Raw genomic sequence first — 20,502 nt, 5'->3', positions numbered from 1 at the left:
ATTTGGTCAAAGTTTAAAACTGAGGCTGTTACCTGAAAGAGTTCTCAATTATTTTCTAAAAGAAGATGGCGAATGTTGCTTAACACACTGCCCTGTCCCCACAACTTTTTTTCCCCCCTTTAAATATATACGATTATTTTCTCTTCTGTCAACAAGCTTTAGCCCCTTTCCCTTTTGTAATTTCAGTTAACCGGATCCATGCTGCTTTCCATATGGATGTGGAATCTCTGGTTTCCACCGAGCTGCAGGGTACAATTCAAAAAAGACTTATCCCAGATTTCTTTTTCTTTGGGGGATTTAGGGAAAAGTGTGAACATTTAGTTGCGACTCAAGGTCTCTGATGTACACACACTGTGGGCAAGAAAACTTGGAAATGTTTATTTGACACAATTATTCTCTCTCTCTCTCGCTCTCCCTTTTTGCTGAGCGTGAGGTGGGTCTTGAAACGATGCAAATAGGCGGTAAAGACGTTGGCAAGGGGAGGCTTTGTGAAATAGGCGTTAACGAAACGAGGGACATCGTGGTGAAACATAGGAAGGTTTAAGTGAGATGACATCTAGGTTACTAGCTAATCAGGAATGTTGAAACTAGCGCTATGTTGTTCGTGGTGTGCAGTGTTCTAAATAATGACGCATTTGACATGAAGTGAATTAATTATATAATGCAAGAATAATAACAGAAAAAAAAATAACAATGCAATTCTGAGGGCTAGGACTTTATTTTACCATAGTGACTTTTGTTCCAGATTATTTTGGTTGCTTATTTTAGGCAAGAGTGGTAGGGCGGGGTAGGAAGCTGGGTTAGTTATTATTGCCTTTCACGTAGATGCGTTTTTGGTTTTTGGTTCACCTCCAGTGTTTCCATTTTGTGTTCATTCAAAGCCTAGTGTGTGTATATATATATATATATATATATATATCCCGCGGAGGTCTAGTATTGTAAGAGTTCTTGGCTCCGATCGCCCTCAGTTTGTGCATGTTAGGGTTTTGCATGGTGTTGTATTAATCTACCAACGGTCATGGAATGTCCCTTGCCAAACTCTTGGACTAGTATGGAAGTCAAGTATTCTCCTCAAGTCCTGTCCTAGGCTGTCTTGAGATTAATGATTAGTCCCACACCTCCAAATTTGTTTCAATAGTTCAATTGCTGATCCTAACTAATGCAGTTCTTGATAATGATCTATTATTATATTTCATTTTGTGTAGGCCTAATCTATGTACTTGTATTCTTTAACTCTACTGACATCTGAGATTTGGCAAGGAACATGCGTTTTATCATGACAAACCTAACAAAAGCAAAAAAAAAATTAAATATTTAAAAATTAAAAAAACTTGCACACACCTCATGCACACATGCAGACAAGACCAGCATACACAGCATGCACCACACACAGATGAAGAAAAAACACAGTGGAGGGGAAAATGGCTTCCATAATCTAACCTTTTCTGTCAATATGTGTTGCCTTTTTTCTCTTTGTTTATTTCTATTCCCCACATGCAACTAGTTTCTCTCTCTATATATATATATTTTTTTTTTTTTTTCAATCTCACGTTTGCACTTTTTGTGTTTATGCACTTCACTGTAGTGTCCAGCAGGAAAAAAAGTTGTCGCTCACGGCAATGCTTTTGGTGGTGTTTTCACTTAAGAGGATGGTCTTAAGGTGTAGGCTTAGTGTGAGAGGCGTGGATTGGACGAAAAAGGAAATGAAAGTCTGCTTACAACGACATTTTCGACTTTTGTAATCTTTGTAGTTCTGTTTAAACCTTAAAAGCTAAACAAAAGCGCATCCTCTGTGTTTACCTCTTGAAAACAAAAAGATGTGAGAAAACTGTGACTTGCGTTGTTGTAATTCATATTAACTTAGTATGGAAGCATTTTTTTCCTCTACCTCTATGCCACACGGACTGGTGTGGGGATTAGGGATGGGGAGGGGGGCTTTTGATGGGATGGGCAAAGCCAGTGGCTGTCCAGTTGTTGTGTGACGTTGACTTTGACATGAGCTGTGAATGGAAAAGTTGGCTGTACCCTTGCGTTCACATCCGAAGCTGGTAGCGTCGGGTCCGTGGAGATGAGATTTTCCTGGTGAAAGCCAAGCTGGCGAGCTGCTTCATGTTGACTTTGTAGATTAGACTAGTCCGCAAGACACTGTTGTACTACATTTATTCTAAAGAGAAGTCTACTTTTGAACTCTAGAAGCTGAAGCTTTCAACGAAATATCCTGAAACGTCATATCTTGCACACAAATTACAGCTTGCAGCTAAGCTTCATGCATCTTGTTTTGGAGTGGTCAGAGAGTCTGTCTTGCTCTTTACACTTGACTCTTAGCAATTTACTGCTGAGTGAATGAGTTTTTAGAACATGATTGGTTATAATAGACAAAGATAAGTCTTTTCCGATTGATCAGGTTTTGGCTTTCATAGGAAAATGGGTCTCCACCAACCCTGGTTACATTGTACATCAGAGATAGACAAGAATAGACCACCTCCCGCTTCACATCGCTTCAGATGGGGAGTTTGGCTAATATCAGTACAACGTTGGTCCCTCATTTCATATGTCCCTGGGTCTCAAAGACCTGGGTTAACTTTAAAAAAAAAATCAAGTGGATCAATAAAGAAGAATTTATGAAAGGAAAAAAAAAATACTCAAAGAATTTAACTAATTAAAAATGCACTCCTATTCACTAAAGTGCCAATCCGACCAACTAAGACTGCAGGTTGAAATGTATCTATTGTCTTTAGTTTATTTTTATTTTTTTACTTGAATGTGCACAGCTTTTTGTGCAAAAACCTTGCTGCTCTATTTCTTACAAATCATTATAAAGTTTCAGTATCTGCAGCCGTTTCTTTAAAGAAGGGGCAGCCTTTAGTTTGTGCACCAAATTGATACATTGGTAAAGAGAAAAAGAATAATAGAACAACTTGAAAAGGACTATGTTTTCTGTTGTACTCTTATTGTTTACTCTTTAGTCAGATGCAGATGCAAAGGAAATGCTGTGTTTTTTTCCTGTCTATTTTTGTGTTAATTGTGCAGAGAATCTAGTCACAATAGAGGAGGTTTTCAGAATCGCCATTCATCTGCTCTAATTACAACTATATGAATCAAACCACTAGGGGCATTAGGAGGAATCGTGGTATTGTCAATCCTCTCTCGCAGTTGAGGTCACCTTTGAAGAAACTTTCATATTTGCACAGATGGGCCAATAAGTTATTACTAGCCAGCAGTAAAGGAAATGGCAAGGTTATACTTTTCATTGCCTTCAAGGAGCCGCTGTTTGTAGTGATGGTCCTGTGTGTTGGCTCCTTCAGGGGCTTACGAGGGACTGTGAAGACTCTATCTATATTTTGTAGACTGACCTCCATCCATTTTTTTAAAACTTAGCACAAGCGACAATAAAGCCCTCCTTATCGACGACCTGGATCTGTTGAAGCTATTTATGTGGAATCAGCTTTTAGAAATGAGTGTTCCTACAAACTGTCAGAGAAGCAACCGCAAGCTGCAATAACCATGTCCCAAATCCCAACATTACCCAGGGATAAAGACCTCCGCTATAGGCTTCTGCAGTTTTTACTCACAGTGGCAGATGCCACCATGACATTTTCGCAAAAAAGATCGGAGCTTTTAAACTATCAAAACTGAAATATTTGAAATAAATCAAGTGGGACTTGGTGTATAACATTGATGCCACTGCAGAGAAAATGGTTTACCTGCTCCTGCATCAACAATGACTTCTGAGAAGTGCAAAAAAAAAAAAAAAAATTTAAAAAAAAAAAATTAGCCACACATTGGTATAGTAAAGACAAATTGGGTCTTTCTGGTCTTCCGTCCTGGATCTTGTAAATGTGTAAATCTCTTCCAAATCTCAATCCAGTGTTTACAACAGTTGTTATTTTTGTGAAATGTTTTCATACACCCTACTCTGACTTTCCCCTCTTCCCTTGGTGGATGATGTACTTTAGTCCTGTATTTTTTTCTCCTCTCTTGAAATGTATTTATATTTAATTTGGGTGTGGAGGGGAGGGTGGGCAGACGATAATTTTCTTTGGCTGTTACCCATCTTACACTGCGACTGACTTGACTTAACCGACCGTATGAATGAGTGACGAAACTGATAACACATATACTGAACATGTCACACAAACATGAAAAAAAAAAAAAAAAGAAGATGTATATTTAACAATATTGAACAAATGTTTAAAGCAGTTTTAAAAAGGTTTTGTCCAGGAAACGAATACTGTACAAAATTAAATAAAAACAAAAATGCTGTTGCAATCAGTCTTGTAGTGTTTATTTGAACAGGGTGTGGTTTGATTCATTGATGTAGGCTATCAGTAAAATTGTTTGACAAAAGAAAAGCTTCCCTGAACCAGATAGGAAATGGTAACATGCACACTAATATAATGAGTGTGTAGATTGAAGATTTTATGCTCAATATCTTGTCTTAACAGTAGATTTATCAATGACTGAGAATGTTTGTCACTGCTTGTAAAAAATGCCACTGTCAGTCTTGCATAAACTGACAACCCCAGGGTCATAGAGAGGTTCGGGCAATGTAAGAAGGGTAAGACGATTGCATTGTTTGTATCCTCTTCAGCCAGGCCTACATCTTTCACATCACTAAAACAGGCATAGCATCAGTCTTGCACATTACTGACCTTTATAGGCCTACACCCAGCTAAAAGTAGGGGCTTTCAACCAGTGGACTGCGGCCAACAACAGGTGGTCTGTGAGGGCATTTACCGGTAGTCCCTGACCATGAATTTATTATTTAGTTTCTATGGTAATCACTATTCATTTATATGTATCCAATGGTGGTCCTGAAGTTGCTTTCTTAGTCAGAATGGTGGTTCTTGGGTCACGGTTAGTTGAAACCTCATGCTCTAAAAGGAAGTTTTATAGTGTGGAATTTAGGCTGGGGTCAAGCATCTATTCTATTCTATCTATTATGGAAAGGATCCATCTAATTATTGTTTTTGAGAGGGCTTAAAGGTATCTTTAATCAAAAAACACATGTAATCAAATGTGTACAAACTGCAGACACTAAAAACATCATCTCCCATAGAGCAACATCGTTTTTATGGCGTAAGTAACTTCCGTCGTAGCCGTCCAATCAAAGTTTTTTCGGTCTCTGGTATTTCCTGTGTCAGTTGGCAAGAAGGAAAGGCAGCATCGGTTGGTTAAAGTGAATTTGTTCGATCTGGCAGTGATTCTGGTAAACAGTTATCCTTTCTCTTTGGTATAGGCAAGTGAAATATATGTAACGGAACAAGTTATATTAAAGATCTGTAAATGTATTCATGTTCCGCGTGTTTGTGAACGTCACGGTTCCACCTACTCAGTGCCTGTTGCTAACAAATGCTAGTTGGTTAGCTGATCATCTTGCTTCTGGCTACGCAGGGAAAGCCTTGATTGTGCGTAAGGGACTTTATATTTGAGTAAATATAAGCCTTCGACTTTGCTGTACAACTGACAGGGACAGCAAGTTGTACTTAACCTTACCACCCCCTTGCATCAGGCTTAACAAAGCTTGCTTGTTAGCATACGTATCTACCTTGCTCCGATTTCTTCGGGAATTCTGGCAGCACGTTAGCTGGCCCAGGCTGTTTTTATCATGAGCATTAGACGAGTAAGCATAAGCTGGCCAGTGGTTAGTTAGATTCTGGCTCATGTCACAACATCGTGAGTCTTGTTAGTCGTTGTCCCTGACTATAACGTTACATCCTTTGTGATCAGTGCCTAAAATGGATGGGCTCGTGAGGTTTGTTTTTTTCAGTAACGTTAACTGTCAGTCTTCAGTAGACATGTAGAACTATACGTAACGTTTGCACGACAACTGTTTATACTGTTGTGCTGACCGAGAAGACTTTTTAGTTTGGTCCGGTGTTGCTATGCTGACGGCCGTTGTTTTTTTAGGCTGAAGGATGAAGAGACAGGACACTAACGAGCAGGAGACAACAGTGGAGAATCCCGCTGGAGCTCCACCCAGCCCAGGGGACACAACAGAAAGTACAGAACCCGCTGAAACTCCCGGGAGTCCACAGGGAGGAGAATCCCAGGCGGCTGAAACTCCACCTCTTGACGCCAGTTCTAATGATGGTTGTAAGTAACCAAGAAACCATAAACAGTACATTATTTGAGTCACGGAGGTATTCGGGTCTATACTGGTCTAAGACCACAGGCACTGACAGCCAGTAATGCACTGTCATAGTGTTTTCCTTGAACGAGTGCAGAAATTAAAACCATTCTGTTGATTGACTGTAAGAACATTGGAAGTTGAGTTATTTGGCTGTGTGTGTTGGGTTATTTCATATGGCGAGCTGGTTTTTCTTCAAGATGGAGTTAGTTGGTCAGCTCTTACTTAAACCAGTCTTTGCAGTTGTATTTAGTTGCAAAATGTAACATGTATGCATAGAACTAGTACACAGATAGTCTTGGTGGGAGGGTTATTAAGGATTAGACATGAGTGTAGTACTTGAATAGCTGGATCGTGAAATGTCTGAATGTTCTTATTCTTATTTCATATTATTTCTTCCATCTCTTGATGTGCATTTGATAGCATTAGACATACACAGTGTACCTAAATGCAATGAGAAATTGGCAAGTTTTGGCAGCTAGCTTTGATGATTGTTACCTAATAATACACTTTTAACACATCTGTAACAAAACAAGTGGTCTCCTTTTGGGGTCCGTGAAAGAAAATGTAAATTAAACCAGTGGTCATTAGTCACATGACTCCTCTATCCTCTTCCTCTCAGTGGCCGAGGCGGGCGCCCTGGCCTCCACCTGCGACATGGCCGAGGAGCTGAGCCGGCAGCTGGAGGACATCCTCAGCACCTACTGCCAGCAGGAAGCCACCGAGGACGCGGCCCTGCCCAACGGCCAGGCGGACGGCCTGGAGGTCAACGGCGTAGCCGACAGCAAGACGGAGGAGGTCAAAGTGAACGGCGGCAGCGGTGGCGTAGAGAAGGACCAGAAGAAGACGCAGGACAAGAAGAAAGTGAAAGGGCTCGGTGAGCTGCAGGGATAGTGTGGGCATCATGTGCAGGAGAAGAACTCCCCTTAGTGTTGCCAGTGCACGTTCATTCAGTGGGTGGGAGTTGTGTGATGTGCTTGATGCATGGGAAAACTACTACGATAAGAAGCTTGGGAAAAGTACTACCATCAGCATTGCCAGTGATATATGATTCAGTGTTAATAGCCTCAAGCCCTAGAAATGTCACTCCCCAAAGTGTGTAGATCAATTTGCCCTGTCAGTCTGAATACTAATGTGTGTGTGTGTGTGTGCTGCAGGAAAAGAGATAACTCTTCTGATGCAGACTCTGAACACACTGAGCACCCCTGAGGAGAAGCTGGCAGGCCTGTGTAAGAAGTATGCAGAACTGGTGAGTCCAAAAGGCCCTTCTCCCTACAAGGCTCTGACCGTGGCCACCATGACACAAAACAGGCCTGGTGTCGGCCTCTGCTCCCGAGAAGGCAGAAGGCAGGCTGGGGTTTTAGGAATGCATGTCTTCTTTAGCTTGTGTCCTGGATATCATATTCGTGAATTGAGAGACAGGGCGAGTCCTACCTCTGACACAATAACCTATTTGAATTTGAATTGTTTTTTGACTCCACTTCTCTAGAGTCCTCAAAACTCTTTGTTGCCTTGATGAGCATTTAGATCTTTTAGAGGTGTTTTATTTGCTAATGCATGATGAACAAATTCTTCAAAGCCACGTTATATGGAAATTGCATGCAGAAAACCTGAGGGCAAAGCCATGTGTCAAGCATCACAGGGCCGTCAAAGCTGATGGCCTCTGCTTCCCAACGTCCATCCGTGCTTGACAGAGAGGGAGGGTGTGTGTGTGTGTGTGTGTGTGTGTGTGTGTGTGTGTGTGTGTGTGTGTGTGTGTGTGTGTGTGTGTGTGTGTGTGTCAGACTGCAGTCAGCAGCAGGGAGAAACCTGGCACCGGGTCAGTTCTCTTGTCATGGTATCAGATTTGGCAGGGCTCACTGCAGCAGGAGAAGCTAATGGAGCAGAGCGAAGGGTAGAGGCTCGGGACGGGAGTCCTGCAGAGGTGGCTCAGCTCAGTGGTGTGTGTGGAGAAACAATAACCGGAAAGGGCAGTGCATTCCCAAAACACCCGCTAATTCTGCCACAGACCTCATCGAGCTGGTTAATTACTAAAGTAAACAGGAAGCAAACAAACAAAGGGTTATATTCAGTTCAGATACACAAATGAATTGGCTTTAGCAAATCACATTTTATACTTGATGAAGTGGGTTTTATGTGTTGATAAGGCCGTAACTGTTATCACCAGGAAATTCAATATTTAATATTTAGTAAGTAGCTTTTTGTTTTGATTATATTTTGCTGATATCATTAGTGAAACACTATCTGAAAGTTCACTGATGAGCTGTTCACAGATTTAAAACCGTGTGAAGTTAATAGAGGAAATGAGCCTCTTGTCTGTCTTTCCTCTCTGAACCGTTGGCCCTGTGTCGTCTGGCAGCTCGAGGAGCACCGCAGCTCCCAGAAGCAGATGCGCGTGCTGCAGAAGAAGCAGACACAGCTCATCCAGGAGAAGGACCACCTGCGCAACGAGCACAGCAAAGCAATCCTGGCGCGCAGCAAGCTGGAGAGCCTGTGCCGTGAGCTGCAGAGACACAACCGCACGCTCAAGGTGAGCTCAGGCCTCACAGTTGAACAGCGCGCCACGCAGTAAATCCACATTTTAGTTTTCCCAGTTCACAGAACAGCATCCCCACTCAAAAGGGTCGTTCACACCAGGAATGATAATTGTGAAGATAACTATAACGTTACAAGCATCCACACTGACCAACGACAAGGAAAATCTCCCTTCGTGTTGATGAATGTGATGGCTAGAATTTGAAGGATTCTGATTGGCTGTCAGCTTTTTATCGTTCTCAAAATCGTTCTGAAAGTGATCCCCAATCACTCCCCATCGTTCTTCATGTTATATTGTTATGTGTAGACGTCGTCATTCACATTAGCTAGGATGATACTTTTTTGTCATTATCGTCATAGTTATCGTTCTTGGGGTGAACAGGCTTTAAAGGTAGGCAGAACCTCCTCAAATTCTAAAATATAGGCCTATTAGAAAGTCTCAAAATGCCTATGAGCATAATTTACGACTTCAGTTCACTACATATTTTGAAAGTGCATACATGTCTCACAGACAGAACATTGCGTATTTTATGACCACATTATAAGCTGGTTGTTCGGCTGTTGAGTTGACTACTGCCGCCGTAACCTTATTATGTTTCCTCTCCCTGTTGCAGGAGAGCGGTGTCCAGCGCGCACGGGCCGAGGAGGAGATGAGGAAGGAGGTGACGTCCCATTTCCAGGTGACGCTCAACGACATCCAGGCGCAGATGGAGCAGCACAACGAGAACAACGCCACGCTGCGCAAGGAGAACATGGAGCTGGCCGAGAAACTCAAGAAGCTCATCGAGCAGTATGAGCTCAGGGAGGAGGTGAGGGAGTGTGTGCGTGTGTGAGAGAAATAGAGAGCTCAGGGATGAGGTGAGGGAATGAATGAGTGTGTGTGTGTGTGTGTGTGAGCGCTCAGTGAGGAGGTGAGGGAGGGAGGGAGTGTGTGTGTGAGTATGATGGAGAGCTCAGGAGGGAGGGAGGGAGGGAGGGAGTAGTGAGTGAGGAGTGAGTGTGTGTGTGTGTGTGTGAGAGCTATTAGGAATTTGTATAGATTGATCAGTCATCGTTATTTCTGTGGGAGATCTGAGTGTGATTTTGGAGGTGTATCCTATGACTTGGAAGGATCTGAACCACAAAGATTTAGTTCTCATGCAAAAACAGGATATGGTTATGGGCAATTCCACGCAAAACTGTCACGTCCATAACGCCAACTAAATGCCATGGTATTGTACTCCCAGGGTTCCTACGCAGTATGGAAAACCTGGAAAAGTATGGAATTTGATTTTAGTAATTTCCAGGTCTGGATAAGTATGGAAAAATGAAAAAAGGGTTTGGAGAAATATTTGTGTTTCCAGACTATTGCATTTGCAGTACTAATCACTTCACTCAGGTCATAATGAACCATTCCTACTATTGTGTAGCTTAACTGCCAGTCCCCATCGTCAAGATACAACTATGATACAACTAAGATACAACTAAAAATGACCAAGCTAAATGGATGAATATTAAGTGTCATTTTTTAATTCACCTCAGTTGTCCATACCTTTGTTTTCACCGAGTTATCCCAAACCATAAGTGGCCGCAATGTCGAGAATATGGTCAGAAAAATATATTGAAAATGTGTAGGAACCCTGTACTCCGCTAGCGCATCGTGCCTAACAACGGCCCTTAGCTGTTGTAGAATCAGTGTAACCTACGGCCTCTTGAGGCTTATTGCTTAATTCTACAACCAAGAAGAGTTATGTGTTGGCATTATGGACGTGGCAGTTTTGTGTGGAATTGCCCTTATCATTAATGTAGTATAGCTAATTCAATTAAATCTGTGTGTCTTAATCCTTTTGCAGCATATAGACAAAGTGTTCAAGCACAAAGACCTACAACAACAGCTGGTAGACGCTAAACTCCGCCAGGCCCAGGAGTTACTTAACGACTCAGAGGATCGCCACAAGAAGGAAAAAGAGTTTGTACGTTTTAAATTTCTTACCATATATCTATAGATGTCATGTGTCGTTACATTGTAATGTGTGTGTCTGAAAGAGCATCTGTCTCATTAGCTGGTTGCATTGCTTGGCTTTCTTCTCCTCAGCTCCTGAAAGAGGCCATGGAGTCTCAGAGAATGTACGAGCTGATGAAGCAGCAGGAGGAGCACTTAAGAGAGCAGGTAAGCCCCCTGCACTTACGTTAAGGAGATAAGGAGCTAGAGAAGTACATGGGGAATAATGGATATTTTGTTTCTTAGCTTGTTAAGCATTGACTTAAGTTACTTTTGTCCATGACTAAAAAATGTCTTCTTGCAAAGTTATTAATTTCCCCCTCGAATGTGAATGTGATTTGAAATATTTTGCATGTGCACTCTCCCTTTACAGTTGTCATTATACACAGAGAAGTTTGCAGAATTTCAAAATACGCTTTCCAAGAGCAATGAGGTGTTCACAACTTTCAAACAGGAAATGGAGAAGGTAATTGCCCTCCTGTAAGGTGTGAGTGAGTGGAAAAAGGGAACAGGCCTTATGACGACTGGTTATAGACGTCCTAACTTATCAGTAGGGTGTTTATTCAAGGTGTGTTGGAATGTAAAAGAAAAGTAAGAAAACAGAACGCTATTGATCCCGCCATATGTATTGCAAAATGTGATAATAATATGTTCTGCATCGTTTCTTTGGGGATCAATAAAGTAATACATCTGGTAATCTATTATACATGACACCGCTTACTCAGCAACGCGAGCCACGAGTGGTCATTAAGCTGTGGTTTAATCTGTCCACCTTGGCCGCAGATGACAAAGAAGATTAAGAAGCTGGAGAAGGAGACGACGATGTACAGGTCACGCTGGGAGAGCAGCAACAAAGCCCTGCTGGTGATGGCAGAGGAGGTGAGCGGCCGTTTGAATGTCATGAGCGCGCTGGGCTGTCCCGAGGGAGGAAGTGCGCTGCCACTGTCAGCGGCAGCTTCCTGAGAGAAACAGAAGGGGAATGGGTGCATCAGTGATCAAACTAGAAAGGCATGCCAAAGCCATAATGAGCTCATATGCCAGTGTTTCTCAAACTTTTTCAGACCAAGGAACACTGAACCAATAAAAAAAAAAAAAAAAAAAAAAAACTCATAGACCAACTAACTTAAAAAAAACAAAACAATAGGACTACTTCAGCAGTATATTACACAATACCCGCTGAAGCATTTTTTGATAACTTTTTGCACCTTGCTTATTGGGTCAGAGGATTCATATGATTTTCTTCTAAATAATCTGGTCTTGATAGTTTGATGCTAGTTATGTTTCTAGTAAACTAATGGTATTCCAGTTTTAAAAATGCTTAAGCAGTGTCGCAAAACTGTTGGCTTGTTGGAATTCTGTCAGGACTATTAAACAGACAATTCAAATAATACTGGATTTACATGCGAGTTAGTTCAATATTGCAAACACCTCATCTAAATAATATTTTACCACTTCTGCTCGTGGACCACTACAGGGATAGCCTGCGTACCATACTTTGAGGAACACTGCCATATGTGCTATGAAGTTTGTTTGTCAGTGTAGTATATTTTATATTTATTATATATTTATTTACTTATTGATGGTAACGAATATTATGTAGTGTGGTAATAATAGTGTCACTGGCTATGAAAATATTTGAAAAGGTCATAGAAAATCTATGGGCTATATTGTAGTGGCCGTGTATGCTGACGACCAAGGTCCTGTCCTGTGTGTCCATTGTAGAAAACGCTGCAGGATAAGGAGCTGGAGGGCCTGCAGCAGAAGGTGCAGCGGCTGGAGAAGCTGTGCCGGGCGCTGCAGATCGAGCGCAACGAGCTCAGCAAGAAGATCCAAGATGGCAGCAACCCACCAGAGGCCTCCGGAGGAGGAGAGAGAGGAGGAGGAGACGCAGATAGAGGAGTTGGTGAGGAGCAGGAGGCCACAGACTCTGAGGAGGGCAGCTCCTCCTCTCTCCCTGTCCCCGACGCCGCCCAGCCAGAGACTGCGGCCGCCGCTGGCTCCTGCTCCGCTGCATGCCACTGCGTGCCCGAGCTGGTGGCCGAGGCGCAGAGGGAGGTGTGCGTGCTCGCGGCCCAGGATTGAGGGCCCTCCAGAGGCAGAGGCCCAGAGCCTCTTCTCCTTCACCCCCCCTCTCTCTCTCTCTCTCTCTCTCTCTCTCTCTCTCTCTCTCTCTCTCTCTCTCTTCCCCACCCATCCACCACCACCACTACCATTACCTCCCTACACCAGCTGTCCAGCTTTAGGTTTCGCTCCGCCGCCGCCACCGCAGCCGCAAGTGTGGTCATGTCTGTGTGGCGGTCTCCTCTCCGCTCGAAGAGTTGGCCGTCGTCAGGGAAGATTGTGCCTTTCGAGATGGTTCTTACTCTGCGCCTTTCTCACTTTTTGTTTATTTGACGTGTTCGCATTTATTAGCCTGTTTCTTTTTTTTATTTGTTTGTTTTTTTTTTCTCTCCCAAGTCCATTCCATTTGGGCAATAAGCACTGCACCCTGAAAGTGAGCTCACTATCGAGCGTTTTGAACAGGCACAGAAAAGTCGCCGCTGCTTGAAAATGCTAAACCTTTATTGAAGAAGACGGAGCTGAAATGATCTTGTGCGTACAAACCTGTGTGGGTTTGTGTGAGTGGGTGTGTGTGTTTGTGTATAGGGGTGTGGACATGTACTCTTGCTTGCACTGCTGCATCTGTCTGGATTATATTTACCATTGAGAAACTAAAGTGGATGTTTAAGAGCACCTATGAAAGTCTTTGAATGTGACTGCAGTGGATCAAGTGCAAAGACTTCATCTTGGGTTTAGTTTCAGTCTTAAGTTAGTAAAGTTAAGTCTTTCGCCTTAATGTATATCTTCACTCACTCCATATTTTAAATGATACGTTGTTCCTAATATAAAAAAAATATTTCAGAATTATTACAGGAAGGTGTAGTTTTCCCCTCTTCCAGATCGTTTATGTAACTAAGTCTTTCTGCATAGTCAAAATGGCAGTATTTGTAATACCACTAAGTTGACTTTGAATTGGTTTATTAAATATTTTGAGTTTATATATTGACTATATTGAGTTTATATATTGTCTTAGGTGATCCTTATATGGCATTTTGCTTCTCATTCATTCCATTGTATTACTGACAAACATTTCACTTGAATGTGATCATGACCACTGAAAAATATAAGACCAGTTCTATCTTTCGATACATGAATCGTTTGATCTTCATATAGCATACAGATACTATAATCTTTTGAATTGAATCAGGTAAATAAAGTGACAACAGATCATTCCTATGCAATACCAGCCTCTGGTCTGTTCAGATGCCTTTTGTTTGGTTTCTGTTTGAGTACCACCGCAAGACTTTATCACCCTCCTATGAGAGAAGGAATGTATAATTTCACCTCTTATATTCAGCACATGCTGATATTGCGCTCAAAGATTGTTTTCCTTTCCTTTTAACTTTTTTTTTTGCTTTTGATAAAAAATATTCCCCTCTTGTCTATTTTAAGTCTACCTTTTTACTGTCCCTAATGTCATCAAAGAAACTGTTTTACCATCTACTGTTTTGTCCAGTGGTAAGATAACTGTAGCATGGGGTTATTGTCCAGTTTATATTTAAGTCTTCCATTTGACTCCATGTATTGTGGACAGATAACTGAGCTCTGATTTCTGAGAACCAGTTAAGTGCAACAAAAAGCAAACTTCATTTTTGCTAGATTTCTTTCATGGCAAAAGATTTTTATTTTCATTCCTTTGCACTACTGTTGGAACCTACTGCATTGAATAGGTACCAAAGATGTCATGGCTCCTTTATTTGTTTTTGTTTTTTTTGTGACCTGTACAAATAATTTGCAAATTAAAGATATTCAGAAAAGTATTGTGGGTTCATGAATATTTCTGTGAAGAACAAAATAACTAAAAATAACACTGGCAGTTACTTGCATTTTCCCTGTTATTGTAATATGTCTCAGTCAGAAGGAGAGGCCTTTGCTGAAGTCTTAAGTTGATCTGATTTTTCATAACACGCAGGGCAGGGGAAACCTGTGTCCTAGTCTCATAATAGGAACACTTGCTAAGACCCTCATGAGTAACACGGAAATATATTATAGTAGCACAGGAAGTTGAGCATTTCCTTTCCGCCTCTTAACCCGGCGCTGTTTACACGCGTGCCGATTTCTTTTTAGGAAATTGTCTAAAATCGACATATTCATAGGATATCAACTCGGCAGTTATGGTAAGCAGACGCATTATGTATTTCTAATGCATTCGGAATGAGTGATGATGTACTAGAATCTGAAAATGTTCTTTATATATTAAACACTTGCCTGGCTAAATAGCTAACAAGCCAACTGTCCAGCTATGTCTTTTTCAATAGCTAACGGTTTGACTCAGATAAAACAGGTTATACGATCATTCAAGTCTACAACATTTAATATATCTAGTTTGACTTTTGTTATGAATCACCTGTATATTCATCAATCAACTTATATGCAATCAACTTCACCTTAACTTAACCTACAACAGAATTACCAATGAACGTTAGCTAATGTTAGCAGATGGCATAGATAGAGGCTATGATCAATTTCGGACGAAATTGATGTTTTTCCTGTTATTATTATGTATACGGTGTATGTAAGACTATATACCTATTGTATTACTTGTGGTACTTACCGTTGGTTGACTTGAATACACAATATGTTCATCCTGATTCATGAATGAATTGACTGTCATTATTTTTTCCCTCTATAGAAACCCATTCTGTTACAGGGCCATGAAAGGGCCATCACACAAATCAAATACAACAGGGAGGGCGACCTTTTGTTTTCCGTTGCCAAGGACCCCGTAAGTTTAATGGCATACATTTGTCTGACTTTTACATTTTGACTTGAGCATCCATGTCTAGCAATATGGATGTTGGGGATATGCTCACATCTTTTCCTTGTTCAGGTGGCTAACGTGTGGTATTCTGTGAACGGAGAAAGGCTGGGCACATACAATGGACACACTGGTGCCGTATGGTGTGTAGATTGTGACTGTATCCTTTCCCAAATAAATCTGCATTTAAGATATTACTGCCTGCCTTTTTATTTGGAATGTCATATATTGTCACTCATTTCCTGATATCGAACCTGATTGCTTTGGGTATGGTTCTTTCACCCAAACTGGAAATGTAGAGCATTGGTGTGTTGTCCTTAATAATTACCACAGGGGACACCAAGCATGTGTTGACAGGTTCTGCTGACAACAGTTGTAGACTGTGGGATTGTGAGACGGGTAAGTTGAAAAACGCCGGACCTCTGGAGGTCATATTAAGCATGTTCGTTGTTCATATGTTAACATCTTCTTAAATGGCAGTTCAATTATACATAACTGATTTTAATCTCCACATGTGTATGCTGGTCATTGATGGTTGGGCATTGCATCTGAAAGCTTTAACACTATGGAGCTGTGTGTGTGTGTGTTTTTGTGTAGGTAAACAGCTTGCGCTCCTGGAAACGAGTTCTGCTGTGAGGACCTGTGGCTTTGACTTCAGTGGTAACATAATCATGTTCTCCACCGATAAGCAGATGGGTTACCAGTGCTTCCTGAACTTCTTTGACCTAAGGGACCCTCAGCAGATCGGTAGGTACAATGCTGCACACACCTGCATATCGGTTCCCTTTATGTCATCCAGCAAAAATATATGTACCTTTTTCCTTGATCATGTTTTCTTGATATAGGATGTCTTTACCAAAAATCTTCACACGTTCCTTACTAGTTAACAGAGTTTCTTTTATTTTGATCTTTTTTTGGACATCATGTTTGCTTAAGATATTCATTGTCCAGAACATAAGTCACCTTTAGTGAAAAATGTAAAGTTGTTGCAGTTTTCATTCAGTTCTGCAAATTCCACATACAATACAGTTACAGTGTCTGAAACATGTTCAAAATGGTATTCATATAAATGCACATTTACGTTATACGTGCTGTCACTTAACCACATTTATAATAGAAGTATTTGATGTTTTTTATTATTATTTTTTATTACTGTCAGTCACATTTTCATGACTATAATATAGATCATGAATTCCCTCTGGAGTGACCTGTAAGTATCATTAAAGGCATTTGTTGACCTTACCCTCTAATGTTCCCTGGTCTCTTCCTCAGAGGACAACCAGCCCTACCACTCAGTGCCCTGCAATGAATCGAAGATCACCAGTGCTGTCTGGGGACCCCTGGGGGAGTTCGTCATTGCTGGCCATGAAAGTGGCGAGATCAACCAGTTCAGTGCCAAGGTACAGAATGCTTGCATTTCATTTCCCTTATCATTACATTAACACAAATATGTGTGTATGTTTCTTAACGATCCAGACTTGCAAATGTCACCTAATTCAATATTGACAGATCTTATGTTAATTTTTCTGTGTGTGTGTGTGTGTGTGTGTGCGCATGTGTGTGTGCGTGCGCGCGTGTACCTGCGCACACAGTCTGGGGAGATTCTGAAGACAGTGAAGGAACACACAAAGCAGATCAATGACATCCAGTCGTCTGTGGATCTCACCATGATCGTCACCGCCTCCAAAGACTGCACCGCCAAGGTAGGAGAACTCGCTCTCACTGGACATTCACAGACATGGGGCTGTTTAAACTCTACTGTGAGCATCAGTAAGGGTAAGAGAGCTAAAGGAATGAATGGGTGCCGGGTAGTGGACACTTGGTGCATAATCACCTGTGTATGGCGAGGACAACTTGCTGTGCTGTCCTGTTGTATGCTTGCTGGACTGGGTCCCAGCCTGGAGCAGGCGATTTTCTGTCATGTCTGTGAATGTACCAGCCTCTTTGAGCACCACAATATTAGAAAGAACGCAGTGAAGGTACACAGATGATTGCTGCCATAGCAAGGTGTTGGAGTGGTCTATATGTAATGAGACGGGTGATGGTGGATTACCACATGGTCAAGGTGATGTACTCTGCAACTATTTGAATGTTTTTGTTGATAATTCTAGTCAATAATAGTGTGTGTTCAGACATCTTTTGGCTCAAGTATGTTCTCAGTACTTCTAGAAAAAATACTATTTTCCTTGCAGAACAAAAGTGGTTCATATCAGATGAACCAAGATCATGTCCTCATTATGAAGCTCTGTAATAGGATTAAATACTTTGTCTGTAATAGAATTAAATGCCTGTCTTTGATTCCTCACAACCTGCCTAATTTACTCTAGGCCAACCGGAGTGGTATAATCAAGTACATACAGCATCATAAACACAGGATATGTGTATATATCCATAGAAGGAGAAGTGTGCCCCCCCAAAAAACACTTCCTGTTCTCAGAAAGCCATTGCCATGTTGCATTTGTCCTCACAGCTTTTTGACTCCACGTCACTTGATCACATCAAGTCCTTCAAGACAGAGAGACCCGTCAACTCCGCTGCCATCTCTCCCAGCATGGACCATGTAAGACCAACAGCACCCCTCAGCCAGCCCGGCTTAGAATCTGTATTTGTATGTGTGAATGAAAGCCCTGACCTGTCTGTCTCTATGATGTGTGCAGGTGGTCATGGGTGGTGGTCAAGAGGCCATGGAGGTCACAACCACATCCACGAGGATTGGCAAGTTCGAGGCCAGGTGAGCCCTCGCTTGTACTAGTCAGTGTATATATATATATATATATATACCTGTTTGCAAAAGCCTCCCTTTTAGCTAAAATAAGTAAATCAATTATCTTTAATGTGGGGGCATGTAAACTACTAACACTGGGTATAATAACATCTTTCAGCAGATGTTGAGTAAAGATAAGGGCAGAAAAAAACAACATGTACTCATTAAGTGCAATTTATAAGGAACATGTTTTTTCTTCTCAAGAAACTGTTAATTCTTTAAGAAATAGGAGCTGACACTACTTTGTCTATTTCTTATTAGGGAATATGCATAAAGCCAGTAAACCCTTAAATGAGTTGGACATAGAAATATCATCTCAGTTTGATACCACAAAATATTGATTACTTCTCACTTGAGGAGGCTGTCAGGTCTTGTTAGTGTCAGAATGCCACTAACAAGGTTATCCCATTTGCTACGGGTGCACTCCTCCACAAACTTTCTGGTCCCTGAGGATACCACCTTGAGGTGTAGGAATAAAATGAGAATTTCACCTTAAATTCACCTTTCATGCACCACTTACCTAATGAACCAGACTACTTAGGTGACTTAAACTTAAGCCACCGTTTCCCAACCTTGGGTCGGGACCCCATGTGTGGTCACCTGAAATTCAAATGGGGTCGGCTGATATAGGGTATCTTACAATTGACCAGTACATTACATAAAAATATATATATATACATTACATACAAAAAAATATATTAAAAAATAAACCCCATGATATCCATGTTAAGTAACTAATCGGATCCTTCATTACAATCAATCTATGTAAAAATAAACTTAGACACCCCGCATTAGATCATGGGTAATAAAAAAAGCGTTTGCGAACGGTTGCCTATGTTTGCGAATTTAAACGCACCAATGGTTTTGAATCATCTTGTCATATCCAGCACCCAATAGTCTGCACAAGCCATTCATTTGTCAGTTGCAAAGGTTTTAATTTAATACGGAAAGCCCTCTGACCTGTCTGTACTCTGGTTATGTGGTTGAAGTTCTAAGGATGTGGTGTGTTTATCTGTTCTGCCGCCTTCTAGGTTCTTCCATGCGGCCTATGAAGAGGAGTTTGGAAGAGTAAAGGGACATTTCGGTCCCATCAACTGTGTAGCTTTCCACCCAGATGGGAAAAGGTAAGAAAAAACTATCTTCTCACACAGCAGTCCACATTAGATTTTAAGAGATTCTGTTTGTCTCTTCCGTTGGACCTTTCCCCCCTCAAATACTAAGATCAACTACCTATTCTGTTACTCTGTAATAACACAACAGGTCATTTCTTTGTGATATGACTCGCCATTTGATTGCCTCTCTGGTTGGCATCTAAATGTCTGCACTATCACTATCCTGTGGTTATCTTGTGTTGTAGGTAAATATGTATTGTTTGTTGTTGCCTGTTGTTTGTTGTATGATCTCTTTGTTCACTGTAGCTTGAATGTCAGTCGCCAAGTGTAAATCACTTTGGATTAAAGCGTCGGCTAAAATGAATAAATGTAAAGGTGAAAGTATTGAGGCGGTGGATATACTGTAGAGACGTGCATTTTCAGATAGTTAAGGATGTTGATTTTTAAAGATGCCAGAGGAGGTCAAGATATGTGGTATGGTGTGGGTGTGGTTGCAATTGGTGCCAACGTTTTTTTTTTTGTGTGTGTGTGTGTGTGTGTTTACAGTTATAGCAGTGGAGGAGAGGACGGATACACCAGAATTCACTACTTCGACCCCCAGTATTTCGACTTCGAGCTGGAGGCGTAGACAGCTTCGAAAGCAGCAACATTCCATCTGAGCGCTGACCCCAGATCAGTCGTACGGCAGCGTGTCAGCAGCACACTGCGAAGCAGCTCCAACCATCGGCTGCACTTATGCATTTCTGGTTTTTGTATGCTTGGTTTTACTTCAACACATCACTCTCTATGAGCCTTACTCCAGGGTCTATTAAATTAATGGATATTGCTAATAAAAACTTGGTTTTGAGGCATTATGTTTTTTACTGGTTTGTTTTGCTCTTCATGCAAATGTTTGGCTGAAGTGAAATGTGTTGCACATCCTTCAGTGTGATGACACTGTCTTAGACTTATGATTAGGTACTGGTATCAAACATTTGTTCCTTTATAGGTAATCATTAAATATAAGTATTTTAGAAATCTTAAACGCCCTAACCCATCCTGAATCCCAGGCCTGTGCCTGAGAATTTAGGTTGCCTTCCCACTCGGTCTGTTTAACTGGACCGTACCCGAGTGTGATCGCCC

The 20,502-nt window shown here is 41.4% G+C and overlaps 2 protein-coding genes across 3 annotated transcripts; both read left to right on the top strand.

Annotated features, from left to right (window-relative positions):
• The first annotated feature begins 1 nt into the window (after position 1).
• On the top strand, positions 2 to 14,506 carry txlna (taxilin alpha). Of its 2 annotated transcripts, none has more exons than XM_048229034.1 (11): positions 2 to 249; positions 5,911 to 6,096; positions 6,753 to 7,007; positions 7,288 to 7,379; positions 8,490 to 8,660; positions 9,280 to 9,474; positions 10,498 to 10,617; positions 10,740 to 10,814; positions 11,020 to 11,112; positions 11,430 to 11,525; positions 12,369 to 14,506. In XM_048229034.1, the coding sequence occupies exons 2-11, from the start codon at positions 5,919 to 5,921 to the stop codon at positions 12,726 to 12,728; spliced, it is 1,635 nt and encodes a 544-aa protein (XP_048084991.1). In that variant the 5' UTR covers positions 2 to 249; positions 5,911 to 5,918; the 3' UTR covers positions 12,729 to 14,506. The 2 variants fall into 2 exon arrangements, with proteins under 2 accessions (XP_048084991.1, XP_048084990.1); XM_048229033.1 differs by lacking the exon at positions 2 to 249 and adding an exon at positions 5,108 to 5,209.
• A 224-nt stretch (positions 14,507 to 14,730) lies between these two features.
• Positions 14,731 to 20,231, top strand: eif3i (eukaryotic translation initiation factor 3, subunit I). The gene is made up of 11 exons (XM_048229039.1): positions 14,731 to 14,863; positions 15,379 to 15,471; positions 15,577 to 15,664; positions 15,838 to 15,903; positions 16,102 to 16,251; positions 16,777 to 16,904; positions 17,097 to 17,207; positions 17,975 to 18,064; positions 18,162 to 18,235; positions 19,300 to 19,392; positions 19,927 to 20,231. Exons 1-11 carry the CDS (start codon positions 14,861 to 14,863, stop codon positions 20,006 to 20,008), a joined length of 978 nt encoding a protein of 325 aa, XP_048084996.1. The 5' UTR covers positions 14,731 to 14,860; the 3' UTR covers positions 20,009 to 20,231.
• The last annotated feature ends 271 nt before the right edge of the window (positions 20,232 to 20,502 follow it).

The sequence above is a fragment of the Alosa alosa genome, chromosome 20 (genome assembly GCF_017589495.1).
Source record: "Alosa alosa isolate M-15738 ecotype Scorff River chromosome 20, AALO_Geno_1.1, whole genome shotgun sequence".
In the NCBI taxonomy this organism is placed as follows: domain Eukaryota; kingdom Metazoa; phylum Chordata; class Actinopteri; order Clupeiformes; family Clupeidae; genus Alosa; species Alosa alosa.
This window is presented reverse-complemented; position numbering and strand designations above follow the sequence as displayed.

What these genes read in the sequence shown, in the direction of transcription:
- eif3i (XM_048229039.1), top strand. An exon ending in ATGGTGTGTAGATTGTGACT is followed by an intron (nt 15,665 to 15,837) that starts GTATCCTTTCCC and finishes TAATTACCACAG; the next exon opens with GGGACACCAAGCATGTGTTG. An exon ending in CCAAAGACTGCACCGCCAAG is followed by an intron (nt 17,208 to 17,974) that starts GTAGGAGAACTC and finishes TTGTCCTCACAG; the next exon opens with CTTTTTGACTCCACGTCACT.
- txlna (XM_048229034.1), top strand. Translation starts at nt 5,919, where the DNA reads ATGAAGAGACAGGACACTAACGAGCAGGAGACAACAGTGGAGAATCCC. An exon ending in GTAAGAAGTATGCAGAACTG is followed by an intron (nt 7,380 to 8,489) that starts GTGAGTCCAAAA and finishes GTCGTCTGGCAG; the next exon opens with CTCGAGGAGCACCGCAGCTC. An exon ending in ACAAGAAGGAAAAAGAGTTT is followed by an intron (nt 10,618 to 10,739) that starts GTACGTTTTAAA and finishes TCTTCTCCTCAG; the next exon opens with CTCCTGAAAGAGGCCATGGA.